Below are 23,532 nucleotides of genomic sequence, written 5' to 3' on the forward strand. Positions count from 1 at the left end.
CTGAAATCCTATTGAGCCTCTGTGGTAAACATCCAAAAGTTGGCACTTTACAGGGTCTCAGTTACAACTAGCATAACATTGTTGCAAGTTAATTGTGAAGGATACTGTATCTATAGCTGGTCACCCTGCCTTGCAAATGAGTCAGTCCAGGGAAAATAAGCTCTTAAGACATTAACCAGATTTAAAAGGATCAATAATGATTTGCTGGTGTTCCTAAAGAGCAGTTATTGCTCACCCTAGTCAATAGAAAACAAGGCCTTTCTCCTCTATTACCCTACATGGGATAAAGTGCCTTGGCCTTTTCCTCCTGTATTGAGCTTAGCTGTCAGCTGAGGACCTCAATATCTCTCCTTCTGATGCAGTAGATCAGCACCGCTCTATTAATGTACATGCAGGGGTCAACCTCATATCGCTCAAAGGCAGTGGCTCTACAGCAGAACCACACATTTTACTCAGGAGGGGTGTTCACTCTCAGTATGCATCAACTGATGTCTGAAATGGGCAGAATGGCATCGTTTAGAAGCGATGCTGGAACGAGGCAACATGAACCCCAGTACCAGAAAAAATGTCACGTGCCCTTGATTGGCCCACATTATTCCATGATTGACAGGTCCACTCCGCTACGGGTTATACAAAGCCTCACTCTCCTAGTTTTCATTGCTGTTTTATTGGCAACACCCTCTCTGGGCAGAGATGATCGTAAAGGAATGAAAAAATGTGAGGTGTCTAGTAAAATTGGGTAATTATGTGATCACTGGCACAAAAAATATTACAGAGAGCAGGGAACAATCCGAGGGTTGTTTGTCTGACAACATGCAGTTACCAACACAAGTACTTGTCTGCTTCCCGCTATCAATTCCGGTGTTCAAGAGGTTGCCAGCAGAACATATGGGAAATAGGTCATCGCATAATTTCAATTTTGCCACATTTTTTTATGAGTGAAGGCCAATTCTTCTCTGATTATGATGGCAGTAGAGACAAGACTTTGTTCCTGTGTATAAGTGGAGTGCTATAATGTGAGCCTTCTCTGAGTCAGAAGGGCTCTTGAATCACAAAGCTGTTCTGTTTCCCCTCACAAGGATCAATTCTATTGGGTAATGAATACAGACCCTGAAGTCCTCAATAAATTAAGCAAGCACAATATAATGGTGAATCATATGTGTGACATGTATATCATCATGTCATATTTGTCCCTCAGGTGTACTGTTCTAATATTAAGATTTCATATCTTCTGCTTGTCTCCACGTGAAGCAGTGCAGTGCATTTTCAGAGATGTGATTTAACCTGTTGTGATTTAACTGCAGGACAATTGAGGAAAGTACAATTGCCAGCACAGATACAATTGAGTCTGACTGACAGTTTTGGTCCCACAATGCGTCAAAAACATCCTTGTGTTGCTGGAGATCACAACTCACAATCTAACTACGCTGCTGTTAGTCATGTTGACAAGGCCGTTTTCCATAGCAACAAGGTTTTGATTGTTTTGTTTTTGAGGAGGAATTTTACATGAGCCATGAAAACACTGCCTTCCTTCTGTTGGCGAACAAGTCAGTGTCAGTTCTTCATTAGAGCTGTGGTGCACCGTTTTCTAATTAGTCTTTTCCATGAAAAGTCATCCAGGTTTGCGGTGTGTGCAGATGTTTCTCATGCTTGCTCAAGCACACAGAATGCAAGAGCAATGCAGTGCTACAGTCTCTCTAGATTGGATTTGACATCAGCATTTCAAAGTGTTGAAAGGTGCTGAGCATTTACCATTACATGGACATTGTATGAATGTGTATTGTCAGTGGCATTCCCTCCCTTTCAATTAATTCATCAGTCAATGAGCCGTGAGGAAGACACGTCAGATGTTCAGTGTGGAGTATGTATATGTACGGCTTGGCCTCTGAACATGTGAACTGAAACAGACACATCTCTATACAAGGCTTTATCATGTTTTCCTTTTTTCTATAATAGATATTGAAGAATAAATGAAACATCCATTGATGTAACATTAATGGACGTACTGAGTTGCATTTAAATAAAATAGGAATTGCTTCATTTAAGTTAATTTAGTCAAATATGCATTGTGTTTGCCTGATGGAGTTGTGAGGCTTAAACGTAAATGATTAAAATGAAAGAAACTGATTCACAGCTGTACCATGGAATATTGTTCATCATTCTCTTTTATACAAAGTTTTTGAGAACGGTCTATAACTTTGGTCTGATGTCTGGAAAAAAAAAGGTCATTTGAAGTGGAAATGTGACTGACAATACAGCGGTGGTGAACATGAATAAAAATGCTGGCGTTCCCCAGAACCCAGACTGGGAAACGACAGTCATCATTCGTCCTACATCTCAATCTTCAGTGACAGCTGAGTGAGAGGATGGAAGATGGGCCGTCATGGTAATTAGCTGTCCCTGGGAACAAGGCCTGCCAATACCGGGTCCACCTCCACGTTTCTCTTGCTGTTCTCTAACCCGATTCTCATGTGAACATCCATTTATCACTGTTTCCAGAAACACTGATCCCTTCTGTTTTAAAGGTTGCTCTGCCAAATGGCTTAAGGCTCGAGGTAGCAGAGGTGGGAGCAGGTCAAATCAATCTTTTCATGCAATACAGAAAGCTTGAGGGCATTACACGAAAGTGCTACACCAGGGGTAGGCAGGGGACAGCACTCCTGGTCTTGGAGTTCCAAAGATGTTTCTGACTTTTGTTCCTTCTGAGCTCTTAATCACATGATGAGTTTAATTATTATGAAAAATGAGCACTGTGGACTTTTGATAAAAAGCAGAGTAACTCCAGCATAAGTCTCTAATGCTCTGCACAAGAGACTTATGAATATGTGCATGTAAACACATTTGGTTAACTATGTCATGAGCCACATAGCATGTAGTAACTTACAAGGTGATAAACACAGTAAATCATACTTTTTGTCTAAAACCATAGCAAGCCACAGTTATGACTGTTCATATTATCATCATGCCTGTCTTGAAAGAATCACTTCAACACTCCCTTTAATGGAGTGAGTCCTCCATTTGTTAATATGATACATTTCACGGTGCTTACGACAACATGTAATTGAAGAAAGGTTTTATTTATGACTGCACTGTAACTGCAAACAAACTGCTGTTGAATTGCTCTTGTAGTTCTGCAATACCGGGAGCCAGACTGGCAATACACAAAAGCAGCACGAAGATAGGACGTTGCCTTACGCAAAACTTTATTGATCCACTGGAGCCTGACAAAAGTCGAACTAATGTGGGGGAGGATAACAATGAAATCACATCGACCTTTAAAGAGTTACAGTGTGATTATTGGTTGTCAACTATTTTCAGAGCAATGAGGGTAATATTGTTACTGATACAATCCATGAAAAACATTGTAGATAACATAATTGATGACGGTAAGTTAGTTGGTATGTTCTGAAGAGCTTAGAAAGGGAACCTAGATAAGCTGGTCCCAATACTCAGTTGATAGAGCTGTAAGTGAAAATCAAAGTAGTTTGTGTGTATTTGTACCTTTTTTATCATTTGCAAAATAGTTCTGCCTACTTGGAAGAACAAATCTCTCACCAGTAGTGTGCACCACAGCTCTTGTGCTGTACTCATTTCTGCTGCAGTGCTTGGCCATCCTGCCATGGCCCCTCAAAGAGTTCATAAAGTATGCTTATTGGGGAGGTGAAATATGATGTTTTTTTAAATAACAGGTTGATGCCCACCAGCACCTGGCAACTGCCAGTAACTCCCAGTCCATAGTTGTCACCTGGGGCTCAGTACCCCACACTGATGTTTTTTTTTTTTCTTCAGGTTTTTCATAGTTAAATTGAAAATTTGTATTTGTTAAATATAACTATTTTATTAAGTCATAACTTGGAAGTGGCTGAATATTAACATTATGGTTAAAAAAAAGAAAAGAAAATATGTTTGGATACATACACTGATTCAGGCAATGGTGAAAATTCTAGCTCTGTGGTATGTCTTATTTTTTGGAAAAAAAAAATGCTTTAGTGCTAGTTGTGTGTCTTCTACACTTTACTCATAAATGTGTGAGTAAATGCCTGTTCTTTTTGTAGTTAGAGTGGAGATCTGAACTGAGGGGGATGCAGGACCTGATTTCAAGGCAGATCTTATAGAACTGAAATCAATTCCAAGATTGATTGGGGGATTGGAAATTGATGGATGAACATTGTTAAAAACTGGAATATAGTGGAGATATCAGTTTGCCTCTGTATCTCACAATCTTTTAGCTATAATTACCTCACTGTTATTCCAGCAAGCTTTAATACCACAAGTGCTATCTCTCCCTAGATGTCTGTTCTCCAGCCTGTCCAGATATGGCCATGCAAATCAATTTGTTCAGGAGGCAACAGACATAAATGGATGAATATCTCTCCTCTCTGTTCCTGTGACTTAGACAGGGCTATGAGGGACTGGAGCGGAAGCTGAAGGAGGTGTTCACGGAGAGGGCCGGAATCCTGCGTCAACTCTCCAAAACATCAAACGAGTTGGACAGCATAAAAGGGAACCTAAAGGTCAGGGTTTTCATTTCCTTTTCAATAGGGTGGTGGGAAGAACTGTTAATACCTGGGGGGGCTGCGAATGCAGGGGGGCCTTTGAGTATGTCGAGCCCACTTTGCCTGTGAAGTGTCTCTTTTGATCCCAATGTTCTTTGGATTTGGAACTTAAAGGGTATCTGTGACACATTTCATACAAAATAAAGCCTTTAAATGATTATTTACAGTACATGATTTTGTTGACAAGGGTTACGTTTGCAGATTTAGAGTGGACTGTGTCAACTGGCAAAATAAGCCCCAACCCAGTATAAGAGAGCACACTCAATAGCAAGTACATAATCTTGTAGGATGAATGTTTTTTTTTTTTTTTAAATGTAAATGTAATGTTGAAATGTAATTTACTATGTAAATATGGTTATGTCAAATGAATTAGTAAAATTAGTAAATATAAATGGTGTGTGCACACATATTAATTAGCATCTTAAATCAATTGGAACTATAGTCTGGCTCAGAACACTTTTTTTCACTTATTTGCAGTTTTATGTCACATACAAAGATTTGAATACCTTGAAAGTAAAACCAAAAAGTCATCTGTCATTTTGATGGACAAAAAAATGCTGATTTATCCAAGCTGCTGCTGGCATAAGATGATTACAACAACAACTGTGCTGTCTTGGGGTGCCGTTTCCACTTAACATGTCCAGACCATATCTGCCTGTAGCAAACTAGGCTATTAGTGCTTGCAACTGAGGAGGAATTGTTCAGTCAATTTGTTGCCTTGGATAAGTGAAACACCCTTTTTCCATTTCTTATAAATGACTTTTTACTTTTCATGTTTTTATGCATTGCTGCCATTGTACAGAATCAAACATCTAAATTAAACTAATGAGTCACAATTTACATTGTGGCCTTAATACCTTTGCGATTGTTCCACAAGTGCAGTGTGCCCCATATGTATGTACCCATTGTTATTTAGTACTTACCACTCCTAAACTTGCTTATACCTCATGTAATTACTCATTTGCGATTCCACAAAGCAAACCTTGTGTACACCACGCACATGGCTTCTTTAAGTGCATGTGTAACAAGAAATCTGTAACAAGGAATGTGCAGCTTGTGTAAATACACTTTTAACATGATGTGACACAATGTGCAACAGGACTTGAGACCACCATATATACTGTATATACCTATATCTACTCAGGAATAGCCTGCTAAAAGTGCTGTATAAAAGTAACATCACCATTGTATACATCGTAACATATACTTTACGTTACACCACATGAAAATTCATTTAGCAGACGCTCTTATCCAGAGCGACTTCCAGCACAAAAGAGTTAAAGTGTGTACATTCAAACTGAATGAGCAGCAGTGTCAGATCAGGCTAACAACACTCCCAGACTACTGACCATGAGATTAACACTAGTCAAACCCTACCATGAGTTCACTTGTGCAGCCTGACTAGACTCTAAACTAAGGTAAGCCAAGTGCGCACACTACCATACATGGCAGTCACTAGATAACATAATCAAAAACACATTGCAATACTACACATTTAAAGAAAAAAAAAGTCATAAGTCATGCACGTAATACAAGTAGCCGGTGTTAGGGAGTGGAGACTGAGGTGGAAGTGAGCTGCAGTCTGCAGAGGTGGGTCTTCAGTCTACGTCAGAAGATGGCCAGTGATTCTGCTATCCTGACCCCCGTGAGGAGTTTATTCTACTACTGAGGGACCAGTACAGACAGACATTGTGTCTGGCGGGAGCAACACCATCGAGAAGGGACAATCAGTTGCCCCATGGTTGCAGAGTGTAGTGATCTGGGCAGTACATATTGCTTAAAGACCAACTGTAGGTATGAGGGGGCTGTCCCATTCACTGTCATGTATGCCAGCACCAAGGTTTTGAACTTAATTCAAGTGATAACAGAAAGCCATAATATATAGATTTACTTAAAAGTGTTTCTTGCCACAGTAACCTAAGTGTGGAAAGTGTGACTCTTCTGACAACAAGCACCTGAAAACAAAGGAACCAAATATGTATTGAAATATGTATAACAATCTTTGTACATTCATAGACAGCAGTTGCTGTTGCAGCAGATGCTGCTTATGCCCTCTAATCTCTCTTTCCTGTGTATGGGCAGAGGGGCTACAGACAATAAAATGATCTCACCCATATAATTTAGAGAAAGATCATTTAAAGCATCTGCATAAATAGCAGCAATGTTCCACTGAGCATTTATCAAGGTTTTAAACAATAATAAAAAAAAATCTGTCGCTACATATAAACAAAAATATTTATCAAGTACACACACAGAAAGTTACATCAAACGTGTTTATGTCAGATTTAGCCTTTCAATTTTTTGATAAAAGGCTATGATAGTAATTCACATCAGTCCATCTACAATCTGCATGCACTGTACATGTAACTATATTTTAAAGAGATGATTCCTGTACCCTTGCACATAACTTGGTTTTGTACTTTCTCTTACAACTATCTGAAGACAATTTGTGTTTTCAAACTTTGTTGGCAGAAAAGCAGCCTAAATGAGTTGAAAACCTTAAAAAGATTACTTCATTTTGGCTAGTGTTAATGTATAACCTTTGTTTTGTATTGTGTCTACAATGCACAGACATAGCTATGAGCTGAATATGGTGTACAGGCTGTGATTTTAGTTTATTAATACAGCCTCATTTTTGTTACAAATGCAGTATAACACTTCTGTCATGCAGAACAAATATGTTATAATAAGTAGGGTGTGATTTTTATGGGGATCCAATATTATGTAATTTTGTTGCTACAGAATGTTGGAGAACAAAGAATAATATTTCAGCTAAGCTTTTCCAGTTGAACATAGAAAATTTTATTGTGATACTGTCATGGACTCAACGTCTCTGGGAAACTCATTAATTTCCACATTTAGAGTGGCCAATTACAGATGGCAAAAAGGATGACAACCTGGCCACCTCGTCCTGTCGTCCCAGGGCCTGGCTGCAGATTAGTTCTGGAAGCCACTATCAAAGTGCTGAGGAAAATCCCACCATGCTTGGGTCTGCCGATTTCAGTCTGCCCAGACCTCTGTGCACGCAGATAGAGGCTCGGGCGAACTGTCCCGCCAGCCAGCCTCTATGCCAGCAGGTTCTCCTTAATGGATTTCTGTAACTGTCCGCTGAGACGCCAGTGCCAGAGCCATTTCTGTCAGCCATGGGGGCCTTGACAACTTAACATGAAAATGAAATTGCCTTGTCTTGAAAGATTCCTCCTCTCCACACCGCCAGACTGTAAACCCGTCCACCTCTGAGATCCCACTCAGCGCTTCTAGCGTCAAGACCTCTGCAGACCTTGAGGCATCAGCTCCTTTGAGGGGTAGTGTAAAAGAGAAATAGAGGACAAGCAGAAGGAAAAGGGAGCCACCTTTGGGGAGAGCATGACGTATGCTCATCCCTCACTGAAGTTTGTCTGCACGCTGTGCATATCTTGAAATGCACCCTGGTGAGGGAGCTCTGTGGCCTAGTATTCTAAGACAAGTTATATATGCATGTCAAATAAATACAAAAGAGTCTAATAATATTATACATACGCATACAGTTGCAGAGATTCGCATGAGCATTTTTTTGTTATGTTCATTTTCATAAGAGCATAGCAGATTAAAAGAATGATTTACTGACACTTCTTTAAAACATTACTAGAGGCTCTCATTTCCATTTCAATACGCTCATAGTACACTCAGAACTGTTTTCCTTGTTCATATTTTTGTAATGGCTTGAATGAAGTATTTTCTTGAAGAAAAGGAACCATATTTCTTGAATAACTCATCTTCAATAACCCACTGACAATAAGGTAAACTAAATCAAATTAAAAATATGGTAAATTATTCTGATTGTTTTATGATGCACACATACTTAGAGAGAGTTCTATGAAAATATAACACTCAGACAAAGTGTTTTGTAAAATGTTTTGTTGGAAATGAAACATACACATATAAAACCACCTTTTTAAGAACCGCTGACTTGGTGTGTGCCCAACTCAAAAATTTGTTTTCCACAATCAGATACATTGATCTTGCAAGGAGGTGGTGATACTTGACTGCCCTGTCTGTTGTTGGTCAGAGGTTCAACCTATCACAACTACAGATATTGTCAAATGCAGGTGTCAAAAAAGTGTCAAAAAGATTTGACGTTGTTTACAATTTCATGATTTTTATGTTCTTGTCTATTTTCCTTTACTTGCATGAAGCAAATGGGAAACTATCATCAACTCATTTTTTTAGGAAATGGATTCAGTGTAGTTAAGAATGACCCACAAAAAAGTTAGGACTGAATCTCATCCTTAGGCATAAATGAATATTCACAAGTGAGATCATTTAAGTGACATAACATTTAATTCCAGTCTATATGCTGTGAACAAATACCACTGAATTAATTTTGTCAGAATCAGCATGTGGTGTATAACATTTTTTATTCATTTTAGATCAAGTCTTATGTGGTCTTGCGGACAGCACTGCAAAAATCCACATCCACATTTTCCAACACACACTACAATGCCTGAAGTCTGATCTTTAAAGCATTAAGCATTGAATAAAGGATAAAGGCACATTTTCAAGCAATTGCATAAAAAACCTCTTTTGAAGCTAACTTATACATTGATGTAACAAAATGGTGGTTTGATTTCTTTCAGCTCTTTAATTCATCCATTTCTTTTCAAACAGTGTTCTTTTTAAAAGGAGTTTCGTTGTAATGGAAAGCCCATTAGAAGGAAAAAAAAAACATCCATAAAGTGACTAATGTTGCAATCCGAGACTGAAAACAAATCTACCAAAATGGTCCATAACATTGGAAAGAAATGCTGAACACCGCCTGCGGTGTACTCCTACTGTAATTCAACTACTGTGCTCAAAAGTCCAAACCTTTTACATTCAACATTCTGGCGCTTTGTTAGCTTTTGTTCTCAGTTAAAATGCATGTTTTGTTTTTAGTCACTGCAACACTAATGCAGGCTTCATGAAATTGATGTGTTTAGCCAGGCATAGCGCAGATTAGATTATGCTGAAACACCAGACCATGCTCTTCCATCTACACACACACCGTCCTGAGGTGCCAGTGGCCAGCTGCGCTCTGCTAGTCTGCTGGTTGGGGGGGAGGGGAAGATGACCCTTGGCCTGATAGTGGAGGGTGACAGTCTCCTTCAGGCTTCCCGCCAGTCTTCTGTCCATTTCTGGCCCAGGGGGTGGTGATTCACAGGGGAACAGAATGGTTGTGAAATCACATTAACCTCTTTGTGTAATCAATTATGTATTAAACAGATGTGCCTTTTGAAAGTGATTTATTTTTCGTGGTGTTGTTTTTTTTAATGCGTTGCCCCTAGAGTTTGGTCAGTTTATCAAAATGACACTTCAACTGGCAAACCTCAAGGCCTTGGCAGAAGCCGCAATGTTTACAGAGGTGAGGGCCCAGGGAGGCGGGGGGGGAGCTGCATCCAGCTGTCCCGTTAGGGCCCCTGCTGTCTTTGTGTGGCCTTGGATTGTCATTTTTGTGGCTGCAATGTGGTTTCACTTTTCTAGTGGAAAGGATCTAAGGTAAAGGAAAGAACTGCTGTTCCATGAGTAACCCAGGGAGCAATACGGTTTAATGGCTCTATTTGTATCTATTTGCAATTGCACACCTCATGAAGGTAATTAGTGCTGGAGTGTGGGGGCTTTTTTCCTAAGTTCAGTGTGGGTCAATGTGTCTTTTATGAGACACGTAAAAGATTCCTTCTCCTGCACTTGTGATAATTCCACTAATTGCCAAGGCAACATACCAGTCTTAGCCACTGGGAACATCTTAATTATTAGATTCCTTCATCTCTCTCACTCTTTGGCTCTGTCTCCTCAGCAACATCAGTGGAAACATTCAGAAGAAATGACCCTGATTTGAATGCAGATGATGTTCTTAGGGGGTAATTGCTAAAAGTTACTGTTCGGGGATTAGACAATAAAAGAATAATGACATTTCTAAGTATACTCAGATTTGACAGGTATGAAAATAAATTGTGTGCCTTATCTTACCTAAAAACAGCTCTTCCAAAGGTGTTTACTTGCATTACTTGCTTTCAACACTGAATATTTTGTGACTCCAAAATGGTGTGGACAAGATTAAATTTTATAATAATGAATAGCTATGAAGAAATCTTTAAATAGCATACTGCAATTCAAAACATCTTGGTTCTAACTAGCCAGAATGCAGAATAACAGCCCCTAAGAAGTTTTAACTGTACAGAACAACAGCCTGTAAGGAATGGCAATGAATATATATATATATGTATGTGAAGTATTTTTTCCCATGCAATATACATTCTTATTGTAACATACTGTATATAGCATATAAATACATATCATATAAATATAGTTACATGCATATTTTACAACATCATTGAGTTGAGTACCCCGCATGTGGGCTTGCAACCAACAGACCTGAGTCCACAGGCTTTTCAGTAACAGTCTCCTAGCCTCAAGATACATGAAGGTACTTCAGCAGCAATTATGCTGAGTACAGGTACCTTTTTGAATATTTTTCTTCCATTACTGTTGTGCCAAATCTGTGTGTGAGACACAAGCAGTGCATTCAGTTGAAGGGGTAGCAGCCTCTCTTCTAAAGATAAAATACTCCGATTCTCTTTTCCAGTCTCTGAAAAATGGTGAGACGGTTCCCAAGAAGGATGTCCAGAGAATCCTGGAACTCAGCCAGAAGCAAAGGTAAATCTGTTCAGTTCAGCCCTCCTTTCATTTGCTCTGGAGTCTTTTCATTTGGGCTGAGGGATAGAAGCTCTTTAAAAGCCACTCTGCTGTTACCTGGCTGCAAAGTGTCTATTCCTCCAACAGTCTGATCTTTTCAATTCCATGTAACATGATGGGTTCCATTCCAGGTGCTCAGGTAGAGAACATTAATGCAAAGACAAAGCGATCCTCTCCTGCTCAAAATTCTGTGTTCGTAATTCCTGAGCAGTGCTGGTCTGTTTTAGGTGAAGCTTGTAAAATGACCTTTAAATTGTAATCACTTTGTGATAAAAGGATCTTTCTATTGTGATCATTAGTATGCATCAAATTAATGTATGGCTCAGAGCATGTGTGCTGGTACAAAATGAACCAAACTCTAATGAGCTGCATGTCTTATTGAGTTTTTTGAGCCAGCAAAGATTGGACAATATTAAATACACTTAGTTAAATTACTTTTTGTTGGTTGCTGATTTCAAAATATCTGTGGGTTGCAGAATACCCCTCCTTATCTAGAGTGACTTAGTTTATTTTTTTCTGGTATCCATTTGTACTGCCATATATTTACTGAAGGTCACTGCAGGTTAAGCACCTTGCTCAAGGGTACAACATCGCTGTCATATGTCGGAATTGAACCTGCAATCTTTACGCGACTAGGTCAACACTTTAATCAATACAGCACACTGCTGCCACTTACAGTGTGCAATACCAGCTACCACACAATAAAAACTCTCCACAATGATACATTTTGAATAGGCCTGAATGTCATCTGACTGGTTTAAAGGATTTTTGCCCTGCCTCTTAATTGCATGCCCTATACCAAGTAAATTTCATGAATGTGATATGTTGCCTCTTTATTTTGTGTAGCCTTGAATACAGCTTGATTCACTGTACTGACATCTGCTCAAGTCCTGACTTGACTTCTAAGAAAAGACCATTCTGACTTTAGTGTAATTTATTCGGGTGATATAGTCACATTTTGAGTACCTCAAATAAATTTCAAAGATAGCATGCCTGCCACAAATCCCCGGGGGATGACAGTCATGTATTGAGCCCAGTCACTCAAGATATGGACTAGGAAGAAAGAGACCGTCTCCCATTTTAGTCTCCACAAGAGAATCAAAGTCAATTTTAACCTTGAGGCAGATCTATGTAATGAAAATAAGGGAAAAAAGGTTAACTAAGCAATGTACCCCAAGGAGGATAATGCACAAGCATTCAGCCCTCATTCCCTCAAACAAATCTGCTAACGTGGTGCAGCTGTAACTTCTGCTCAGAAATGCTGTAGTCTGCCTCTAATCCCAATGCTTTAGTGATGTGATGAAAACTACTTTTTATCTGAAATTGGTTTACTTTCATGGCAGATTATTAAGGTACTTTTGAGGGACATCAATGGTACTTTTTTCAGAATACATTTAAGTTTTTTATTTAGCAGACTCTCTTTTCTAGGTTGACTTGCATAGCTCTCAATTTTAAATGCATTCTACATTTCATCCATTCCTACATTTCTGTATTTACTAAAGTATATCAGGGTAAGTACCCTGCTCTATGGCAAGGTGAATTGAACCTGAATTGAAAACAGTGAAGAAAAGGCAAGGATAGTTTTGCAGTCAGGTAAAAACTAAAGCCAGAGATCATTCTTGGCAAAGAGCGTCATGAGGAAGGGGGGAAAGGAGTTAAAGCACTGGGCACTGAATTGTCTGTTCCACTGGCTAATGGATCAAATTAATATACAATTGTAATGGTGTTACACATCATTGCCCCATGCACTTTTGAGGTGGAGTTTTGGGCCTATTCCATGCAATCCAGTCATTTTTTTGTTGTGCCACAGCAGAATTCTAGCATTCTAAGATCAGCAATGACTTACAGGAGACAATGATTGTTGTTTCTAAAAACAGAAATTAAAATTATGTGGGACTTCAGAATGCAAAATAACACCATCAGGCAGCAGAATGATTTGTATAGCATCTCAGGGTCTGACAAATATTAATTTCTTTCATGCATATGAAGCTAGATTTAAAAAATGCGCATCTTCTTTGCTGACAAAGAAAAAAAACATGGTATCATTACTAAGCATTATAAAAGGTATTTTCTTATGTAAAACATTTGCAGTCATTCATTAAAAAGGCAGTGCAGTTGATGTATTTTCAAAGGAAATTTCATGAAGAATGCATTGTGATACTGACATTTCATAGAGGTAGCTATCCCATATTTAACTTTGGCTTACATAAATAAAGATCCTTTGGGGCCATATGGACAGGCCTCTCTGCTGCTGCCCTGCTGCCCTGCTTTCCTCTTCCTTTTCGGCCCACTGCAGTGTGCTATGCTTTATTGCACCACTGTTTCGCTGACTCACTCTGTGATTTGGGGGAGGACTATATCACACACTCTGACTTTTCAGTCCCCAATCCAACACTGCCTCCTCTCATGCCCACAGTCTAATGCCACCTCCTCTTCCAAATAGATATGTAGGTACATCTGGAGTTGCTCCAGCCAAGGACGCCATTTTCTAGGTCATTATCTTTATCATTTTTATCATAAGTATGTATGGTTTAAGTATTTCAGACAAGGGGGAACAGGTTTCCTGTAAATTGCATTTGTCTTTTACACTGATGGCACTGTTTTCCCATGTAATTATAATGTGCATTTTTACAACACTCAACATTGCTCTCAAACTAAACCAGTGGGGCCTTGTACAGTATTGCTCTATTATTAAAAAAGCAACACAACTCATTCTGCAGACTTTCTTGCAGGAGTAACAAGAAGAATTATGTCACAAACATGGGCGTTGAATTTGAGTAGAATGAGCAGCTGACATTACATCACTGGCTGACAACTTGCTAGTTACCTAGTTTGCTAGTTACATAGCTAACAAACTAAGCTGCTGAAACTGAACTAACTTGTGGACCTATCATGGAAAAGCACATGCATGTCTGCACAAGGCAACATCAAATTGAAAATCTTTGGTCAGCTGACCAAAGTTGATAGCTGGTAACTTCTAGCTACTGCCATGATTGGCTTGTTCAAGCCAACTGGAGTATGTACCATATACTTTGAGTGCTTACAATCCCAGTTTAATAATTAAATGTCTTGGTGATCTTCAACAGCATCAGCTGGAAGAAATGTCCATACATCCACTGAACTCAGTCGACAATGCACACTTTTTAGAATAATTTTAAACTTTGGTTCGTGTTCACTTTGGATTTAAAGGCTTGTCAAGACATCTTATGTAGGAACAGTTTTCTGAACTTCTGAAAACTATAGGCTATTGTTAAGGTTAATAGCTTACTGAATCTACTTCTCTTCTGCTGGCTGAATCGTGTGATCTTTCCATTAGTGGTTCTATAGGTAAGTCTCAATAGAAAACGTGGAACATGCTGAATGAAAAGAGGTGTAGTTCCCATGGAATTTAGTTTACAAACTTCCTAAACTATGCTCCCATAAGAGACTTAAGAGTATTGACTATACATTTAGGTGCCTACCCCCCTGTTTTAGTTCATGTTTGAATGTTTGAACTACCTACAAGTGGGAAACTATTTGAATTAATACTTAACTTTGTCTCTTTTGCCTTTTTGATTATGAACAAATAATGCCTCTGATGTTTTCAAGGATGGTGTTCAGTTTCTTGTCACCTTTGAAATTAATATACGATAACATGGTGTGTGCCGCACATTAAATTGTGCCTCTAGCTTTCTATATCAGGAAAAATCCAATGTTATTTGGAGAAATTTTGTATATAGGCTGATATTTCCTTGTCCATTTTGTATGAATAGTGTATTGTAGACTTTGTATTATTTACCTGAGAATTCATTGCTTTTTGATTGCTATCATTTTTGACTTGCTCTCTCTTGAAAAAATCTGAACAATGAAACCTGTGCAAATAAAGCTTAGGTAAAAAATGAATTTGAAAATCTCCTCTTGAAGTTGGCCCCTATGTCATATGCTAGAAATAGATGATGACATTGCAGTCAAGCACACAATGTGATTTTCAGAAATTTGGACTATAGTACACTGTGGTACACACATGGTATGAAACTAGAAGTGATATTATATGAGTTTTACTGTAATTTAGAAGTGATACAAACAGTAAAAATCTGTTAATTGTCTCACATCTAAATTACAAAAATGAAATAAAATAAGACATTTCTGTAATGAACAGACATCCACAGCTGAAAACAATGACAGTCCTAGTACCAATTCCAGCTGTGTGTCATACATGCATGAACTTCAGCTTTCTTCAATAGTTCTGAAAAAAAGAAGAGAAAAGTTTGGAATGGGCCATTTGTACCTTATTTTGATGATACCCATGTATATGTGTGTGTATATATATATATATATATATATATATATATATATATATATATATATATATATATATATATATATATGCACAATATCTTGGACATTTTTCATTGATTTTGACTTTTGACTATAGCCCCACATTGTTGCTGTTTTATGAATCCTGACTTTGTTTGTGCAACATATTTTGGCAATTATTTAGAGGAAAGATATAAAAAACCCCATCACTGTAACAACTGTCAAACACCACACATTGACGTAATAAAGATGCCATTTTCTCTTTGTGTGTATTTTTTTAGAACCTAACAAAAGGTACACCTACTAAAAAACCTTGGAGCTACATCTGGAGTATTCATTATTGTCTGTGCTCTTGCAATGAAACAGGCAGCAATGGTTCTGTTTAATGCTTCAAAAAGTGGCCGTCGTCAAACTCACTTTGGCAACACCATTGCAACAGATGGAGTGCATTAAGGGTCAGTCTTTTAGCTGCTCCTGGTAAAGCAATGACAAAATTCAATTTTTCAGATTTCAGGTGTGCAATGGTTTCTATTTTTCTTCCAGTTGAGGGAAGGGGGGGTTGGCCAACCTCATATCTTTATGTGTGTTATCATTTCAGAATGCTAAGTGAGGCTAAAGGGCCTCTGCTTTCTTATCTTCAAATGAAGACCCTAGGCTGTTTTGATTGTTGCCATGAATTTATTTATTTGTTTATTTCAAGCTACCTGCCATAAATTAATGTGAAATAAAACACTGCTGTCCCTTTATACCCATGGATATTCACTGGGCATTCTAAACACTGTCTGATCTGGGTCAATAAATGGGTGAAATCTGTATAACCACCACGCCACCTCTAACAAAACAAAAAGGCCTTACTATATCAATTAATATATGAATTGCACCAAGAAGTCAATGAATGTTTTTATTGATTTCTTGGTGCAATGCAAATATAAATTGATATAGTGAAGACCTTTTCATTTTGATGTAATCGATGCTCTCAGCATGAAGCATAGGCGTACAGCCATGCTACGTGCTTGCTTACTGAATAAAATGAATGCACTGTCTGTTGTGGAGGCCTGTTTTCCTGTAGGATACGTATAGGCTCAGTAAAAATGCTCTAGGATTGTGCTCTGTAGTATTCTACATTAGTCTCACTACACTGAATGAAAAAAAAAATTATGTGTAACTAATTTCATGTCAGTCTATTTTGAGGCCAAAATTGGAATGAGGATTCCTCTTTTGAAAACAAACTCACTAAAAGGCTTGCTGGATTATGATCCTGGATATGGAAAATCTAACTTTTTGCATAACCTTATTGATATGACAGCCACACCCTTGCATACATTACAATATTTAACTTGTTATTCAAACAAGATCATATATGTGATCATGAAATGAGTTGTCTGCTAAAGTCTTCAGTCTCAGTCTAATTTATCAGCTAACATCCACATCTCTCTCTCCCTCTCTCTGAATTGCTCTTTCAAACATATATAGACACACTAACACATACAGGGTGGTTGGTAAGTTGTGATCTTGAGGTGCTTTGGTTATTCCTGAAACTGAAATAAGCAGGGTACTAACCATTGTCATTTTGAAATTCTCACCTTTCTATTTAGCTGCTGTTATAACTGCATGCAGTATTGCCAGTAATGTCAGATGCATATGATATGTTTAGGTGTGAATTTGATAGACTTTTTTTTTTATTAACATATTAATTGTGGGAGAATTTTGAGATTTCGGTGTTTGGACAGCTCCAGATCAGCACTGTCTAACTGAATAGTTTCTGTCCTTTCTTTTCACAGGGAAGAGATGAAGTCGCTCCAGGCAGCCCTGCAGAAGCAGCTGGATGAGGCTACAGAGAGAGCAGAGAAGCAGCAGGCCACAGTAAGTGACAGACACCTTCTTTTCCCCTACCCATAACCCTTCACCCAGGCTTTGAGTCCTCTCTCACTCTGTCACCTGGGGCACAAGATTTAAAGCATCTCCCTAACTGTTTGTTCTGCAAATGCTCCTCTGGCTTCTCCATTCAATCCATGATGTAATGCATGTGCAATATATTTTGGTCAAATTGGCAGTGATGCATTGCATTTCTGTAATCATCTGCTATTTTCACAACTTCCCAGAAGTCAGCATCAAAAAACAGCCAGAGCAATGATGGGTAAACTCCTTTGGGTTTTATTGAACTTTTAAAACACAGACCCTGCAGTAAAAAGGGTAGGAGTTGCATGCCTACGCAGTAACTCTCTTTGTTAGTCATCCCCTGTGTTTAAAGAACCATTAAAAGTGGCACAAAATGGAGAGAGAGAGAGGGGCCAGATCTTCTACCACTTCATCACCATATCTGCTTTGCACTGTCTAAGCTATTTATCAGAAAATGTACCAGGGACACCAAGTTAGAGTCAGATAAATGGCAGGATATATACACATAATCTATTTCCAAAGATGAACAGAGGTTTGTTCGTTAGTCATTTTTAATCAGTCCACATGTGTGAATGTAACTATAGGTCATTAGAATTTCAGAGCACATGGCAAAAAACATACAAATGGGCCAAAAGCTCTTTGTCGGGTTTTTATACCTCCTTTATGTGAGAGATTCTAAGTGGCACTGAACCGAAATTGCACTGACATGTGGAAACAATGTAAGTGAATCTCTGTTGTGAATTACTGTGTACCAGCACAAGGTATTCATTCTCTAAAATAAACTTTTCACTGTGATCTGACACTAATTGTATCTTCACTGTACTTTGCATTCAAACCCAAGAAGGCTGTTTGGAAGCTGTTTTTGGCACCATGGTGCCAAAATGGCTACTATTCCAGACAAAATTTGAGATTGACGGAGATGCATTCATCAAGGTTCACAGCAATAAGCACTTTATAAAACTGTGTGTGTGTATGTGTATATATATATATATATATATATATATATATATATATGTTTGTTTTGTAATGTTTTTGTTCGGTAATGGTTTTTTTACTTGCTATTAATCATTCTGAGAACTGGGATTTGACAGGTCTTTAAGACCAGAGAAGACTGAGCTGTGACACATCTGGCTGACAGCAAGCAGGCAAAACAAGTATTTCTTTCAATGGAGCAACATTGTATTTTTATTGTTCATTTTGTTGTCTAGAATAAAGACAACTTAATAGATAATAAATGACCTTGTGTCTATATGAGTGAAACATTTGTTGTGGATATGTTTTGCAGAAGTAATTAAGTCAGTTCATTTTGCATTTATTTGTTTGTACATACTACAGCTGAATATTTATTGAAATTATTTAAGTTAAGTGTATAACTTAAATATATAACTGTATAACAACAGTGGCCTAACGAGGACTGAAACCCATAATCTTTTGGTCTCAAGTCAGCTTAACGTAAGAACACTCATCCATATTGCTGGAGTGGATGTGATCATCTGCATGATTTAAAGAAAAAGAATTTCACTCAGAAAAAAAAAAGTATGAATAGAGCTATTATCATGGAGGTATACTAGTAATGGGAGAATGAGATTTCATGAATCACAAAAAGGGTGAGGCTATTTTGTGTTGGCAGTGACTCACTGATATAAACCAATCACAGTATTTTACTGTGGAGTTCCTAGAAGTCTGTGATTCACAGTATATGATTGCTTCAACCATTATGGGGTCCCTGAAGTCTCACTTTCTCATCACTGGAGCACCAGTGTACTTCTGGTTTTCTTTCAAAAGGTTCAAATAATTCTGAATTTGTGTGTATGTATGTATTATTTTTTTCACATTATAGAAAGTATCAAAAAATTGAATCAAACTTAAAGGATAAAATGTCCTATGACTCATAGAGGGGACAAAATTTCAGCCCATTACATGAAAATGAATGCAGTTCCTGTCATAAATGAATGTCGTCATTTGTAAAATGCATGCTTACAAAGGCATAAGACTGTCATACCTGTCTAAAACAATAGTGTCTATTTTAATTAGACATTAATGTCTAGCTCTGAATGGCCAGCATTTTTAGCACTGCTTTAAAGGGCATGTACTGTGAATTAATGTGTTTGGAAAGCACCTTAGGACAGCCGGCCCAAGTGTTGTTTGTAATTAGTGTGCTTATTTTCTCACCTAGAAATGGTGCCAGAGCTCAAGGCCTTGGGGGAAATTGAGAGTAAAGGTTGAGTTGAAGCTCCTCTTGAATTTGAAAACCAACTGACACTGATATGTCAGCAACAGACAAATATGTTTGATGTGTTGATTGCATTGCAACTTCAGAGCGATAAATAATACAGCCTCTTTCTGTTGTTTTGGTTTCATAAATCATCCGTGTATAGGCAAAATAAAGCCCAAAGGTAACCGCTGTTTGATAGTTTTTTTTATTTATTTATTTATTTTTTTTTTATGAGAGTATTTTTTGTTCAAAAGTTTGGTTATGAATTAAGATCACAATATTTTAGCAAGGTCATGAGAGCTGTTCCACAGTGTAGGATACTCAGAGCTTTGGATTGTGAGATCCTATTAATACTGAAGAATTTTCCTCCTCTAGAAGAAGATCAAAGAAAGAATTCAACCTCGCGGAGCAGAGGTTAGAATTATGAGCTGAAGCATCTCATGGTCTTGGTGGTTATGTTCACTGATTTTATCCATAGCTGGTTTAGTTTAGCTGAAATCCTATAGCCCTCACAAAAAGAAACACAGAATGCTTTAATCACTGCATGGGTCAACTGCAGTAAGCTGAAACAATTACAGCCTCAGTTCACAATATCAAAGCTTCAATCACTGCAACAAGCCTCAATCCTTGACTTATACTCTCAAGGGGTTCCCAAACTATCAGTTCAAGGCCGTAGTTACTTTCCTTATTGCCCGCATGACCAAAAACCTAACTTTTATCAATGACTACCTACGTACACAACATGGAAAACACATCCATTACAGACTCTACCACAGTGTATGCATCAAATAATGACCATTGCTTCTATTTATATTTATTGTGAGATTATGAATTTGCTTTCTAATGTTCATTGAGTTTGATGACACATGGATACAGAACAGGCACAAACACACACCCATAAATATTTACTTAACAATATGACTCGAAGAATGAAAGTCAATCTCACTCTAGTGAATTGAAAACTGAACTTTCAATTTTATTAAATGCCTTCATGGCACCAGTGTTGCAATAGTTCTTCCTTCCACTATATTTGAATGACACTTTGGAGGTAAATTCGGAAGAAGAGAAGTGCTTGAAAAACCAGGCAGAGCCCCCAAAAAATTGTTTGGGCATATATGCACATTTCTCATCATGAATGTTTTATATTTTATTGCTCATTTGCTGCTGTTCATCCCATGTAATAATAACTGTGTCAATAACTGTGGTTAAAATCAAAAACTAACATCTACTGGCAATGCCTACCATCTCCATGCAACAGTTATCTCCACCAAGTAACAAGCTTTATCGTACCACGTCAAGCTCCACTTCTCTCTGGCGGGGTGAAAGTGGCAATGCCTACAATTTACACATGGGTTATACACTTATACACTTTCCACCACAACAGCAAGTGACTTACCCCACCATGCAGGTGTACTGACTCCTGCACATCCAAACCTATTGAGAAACAAACCAAGCAGAACATCTTTTTTAGTGTTGGGCTACATCCTACTTCATATGTCATAAATAACACAAATGTTACGCTTTGGTGGTTAGCCAATTGCATATTTTAATTATATTCATCCAAGCTTTCATTGGTTGAATTTATAGTGCTTGCTAAATGTCATAAGGCTGATTGAATGAAGCATTCATGATTGCCTGGCAAGGATAAGCTTCATTAGGATTTCACAGTGCTTAAAAGTAAACACTATACCAACTGTACCAGTTAGGAATCCAGCCCATGTATTTTGATTCTGTGGCACGTTATTAATCTCTATAGTGGTTTAGCTCACAGTTTGGGCTGTATGGTGACTTATGAAAAGTCTATTTCAAGATTTGTGATAACAGGCACCATTGAACAAAAAATGCTAGATATTTGTTCTGAATTACTGCAATGAATTGAATATCTGCCTTGAGATCAAGATCAATTGCAAACATGTTATCCTGGATACAGAGATTTTGAGCTTGCTCAAATCTATTTTTTTATTGTTGTTATTATGTCTGGTCCTTGAAAAAGTCTATACAAATGGTTTAATTTAATTACTGGACATTTTTAAAAATATCCCAGATAATGGAAAATGTAAGAATCAATCTTACAATTACATCTGATTAGTTTTTCAGTACAATAACTGTTCCTATTTTGCCATTTTTCCTGCTTTTTCCCACCATAGTTGAAAAATAATTGCTAGCAAAACAGTCATAGAACACTGTCAGTCATGGCTATTGATTCCTCTGCTGGCAGAGATGTTTGAATTCATTCTGATCCTGTTGTCTTTCTTGATACACATATTATTCTCTTCTTGCCACAGGAGAATTGCTCAGTGCACACTCTGAATTGCTGTCATAAGCTGCTCTTTAGCTGTAACATCATTGAATAAAGATTGTCCTGCCCTGGCCATTGACTCCTTTGCTTCTCTAATGTCAGTGAAATGATGCCAAACCTTGACTAAACTGGGGGAGGCTTTCGTTTATGCTACCTATACATACATCCATTCACTAACAGCTGAGTTAGGTACATGACTACATTTCTAGAGATCTACTGTTGTTAAATTTAGTACATGTCAGAAAGAAAATAGAAAAGGCGGAACTACTCGAGAATATGCTTGGTATAGCCTTCTGTTTTAGATGGCTGTTCAGATGAATGTTCCTATCGGCATTGTATTACCAGTGTAGACAGAATTGTTTGCTTGAATAGAGGTGAGCCAGTTTAACTTTCCAGAGATATGCCCATTTAACTTCCACTATTCGTCATGGAGATGGTAGGTTAACATGTAATTTTTCAGAAGCTATCCATTTTGTTTTACAAATACTCACCTGCTCTGCACTAATAATTCTCTCCACTAATACTTCTGTTTTTCTGGGGAATCCTACCATGTTATTGAGTTTACCAAAAACAACAAATCACACACACACACACACACACACACACACACACACACACACACACACACACACACATTAAATATACAAAATACTTGAGCGCACTTCAAATATTAAGTACAAATACTAAATAATACAGTCTATTCATTTACAGATGTTGTCCCTGGGTTTGGGCTTCAGTAGCAATGCCAGTGAATGTTCTTCAGTCTATTAACTATGGCTTTGTCTATATTAGTCAGATTGAAGGCTTTTTGTAACCTACAAGCATATTAGAGACATAAATACAAATACAAACTATGAGTCTAATCAGGCAAACGTGGAAAGAGATGGATCCCAGAATGAGGGTTGTTGTTCTAGGTTTGTTTCTGAGCATGAAAATTCTAGTTACTGCTTACTTTGTGAAGAGGTGCTAATTTCTTCCACAGATATGTTAATTATCTCTCAAATCATTAAAATATTTTTGGAGAGAAGACATTGAGAAGAGATGTGTAAATATTATGTTCATGCTGGCACCTAATTGACAAAAAGATGGTTTAAATAAGTCAGGCTAGTTCGAGTTATTTGTCTTGAATTAGCCTGACTTTCATTGACTCTCCATGGCTCTTCTTTAAGATCAATTAATCAAACCAAGGTTGATCAATTTTGATAAATGTACATGTGTGTCATGTCTGGCAGATTACCAATCAGTAATGGGTATATAAAATGGAGTTCAAAGAAAAGGTAAGGAAGGGAGATATTTCTAGGATGGGGTGATAAACTGAAAGAGGGAAAGGAGGAACTCGAGTTCTTTCTTACAATGAAAAAGTGGTGATTGCCTGATACATTATTAAAGGCAGAAATGTAAAAAATGTAGAGTATAGACCTATATGGCAGTTGGCGAATATGTACTGATTTTTTTACTTTCAAATGGCCCCCGCATATGTTTTTGTTTTTCAGGATCAGTGTGCCAGCCCCAGAGAACATTAGGCTGCTATTGGAATCAAGTCATGAGATGTTGCT

At 37.9% G+C, this 23,532-nt stretch overlaps 1 protein-coding gene across 2 annotated transcripts in view; it reads left to right on the forward strand.

Annotated features, from left to right (window-relative positions):
* Window positions 1–23,532, forward strand: part of luzp2 (leucine zipper protein 2) — a 126,987-nt gene that overhangs the window by 69,425 nt on the left and 34,030 nt on the right. For both annotated transcript variants that reach the window (XM_036543697.1, XM_036543698.1), the window contains exons 2-4: window positions 4,397–4,514; window positions 11,158–11,228; window positions 17,345–17,426. In XM_036543697.1, the coding sequence (XP_036399590.1) occupies window positions 4,397–4,514; window positions 11,158–11,228; window positions 17,345–17,426 (271 nt within the window). The remainder of the gene's footprint in view (window positions 1–4,396; window positions 4,515–11,157; window positions 11,229–17,344; window positions 17,427–23,532) is intronic.

Source organism: Megalops cyprinoides, chromosome 13 (genome assembly GCF_013368585.1).
Source record: "Megalops cyprinoides isolate fMegCyp1 chromosome 13, fMegCyp1.pri, whole genome shotgun sequence".
Lineage (NCBI taxonomy): Eukaryota > Metazoa > Chordata > Actinopteri > Elopiformes > Megalopidae > Megalops > Megalops cyprinoides.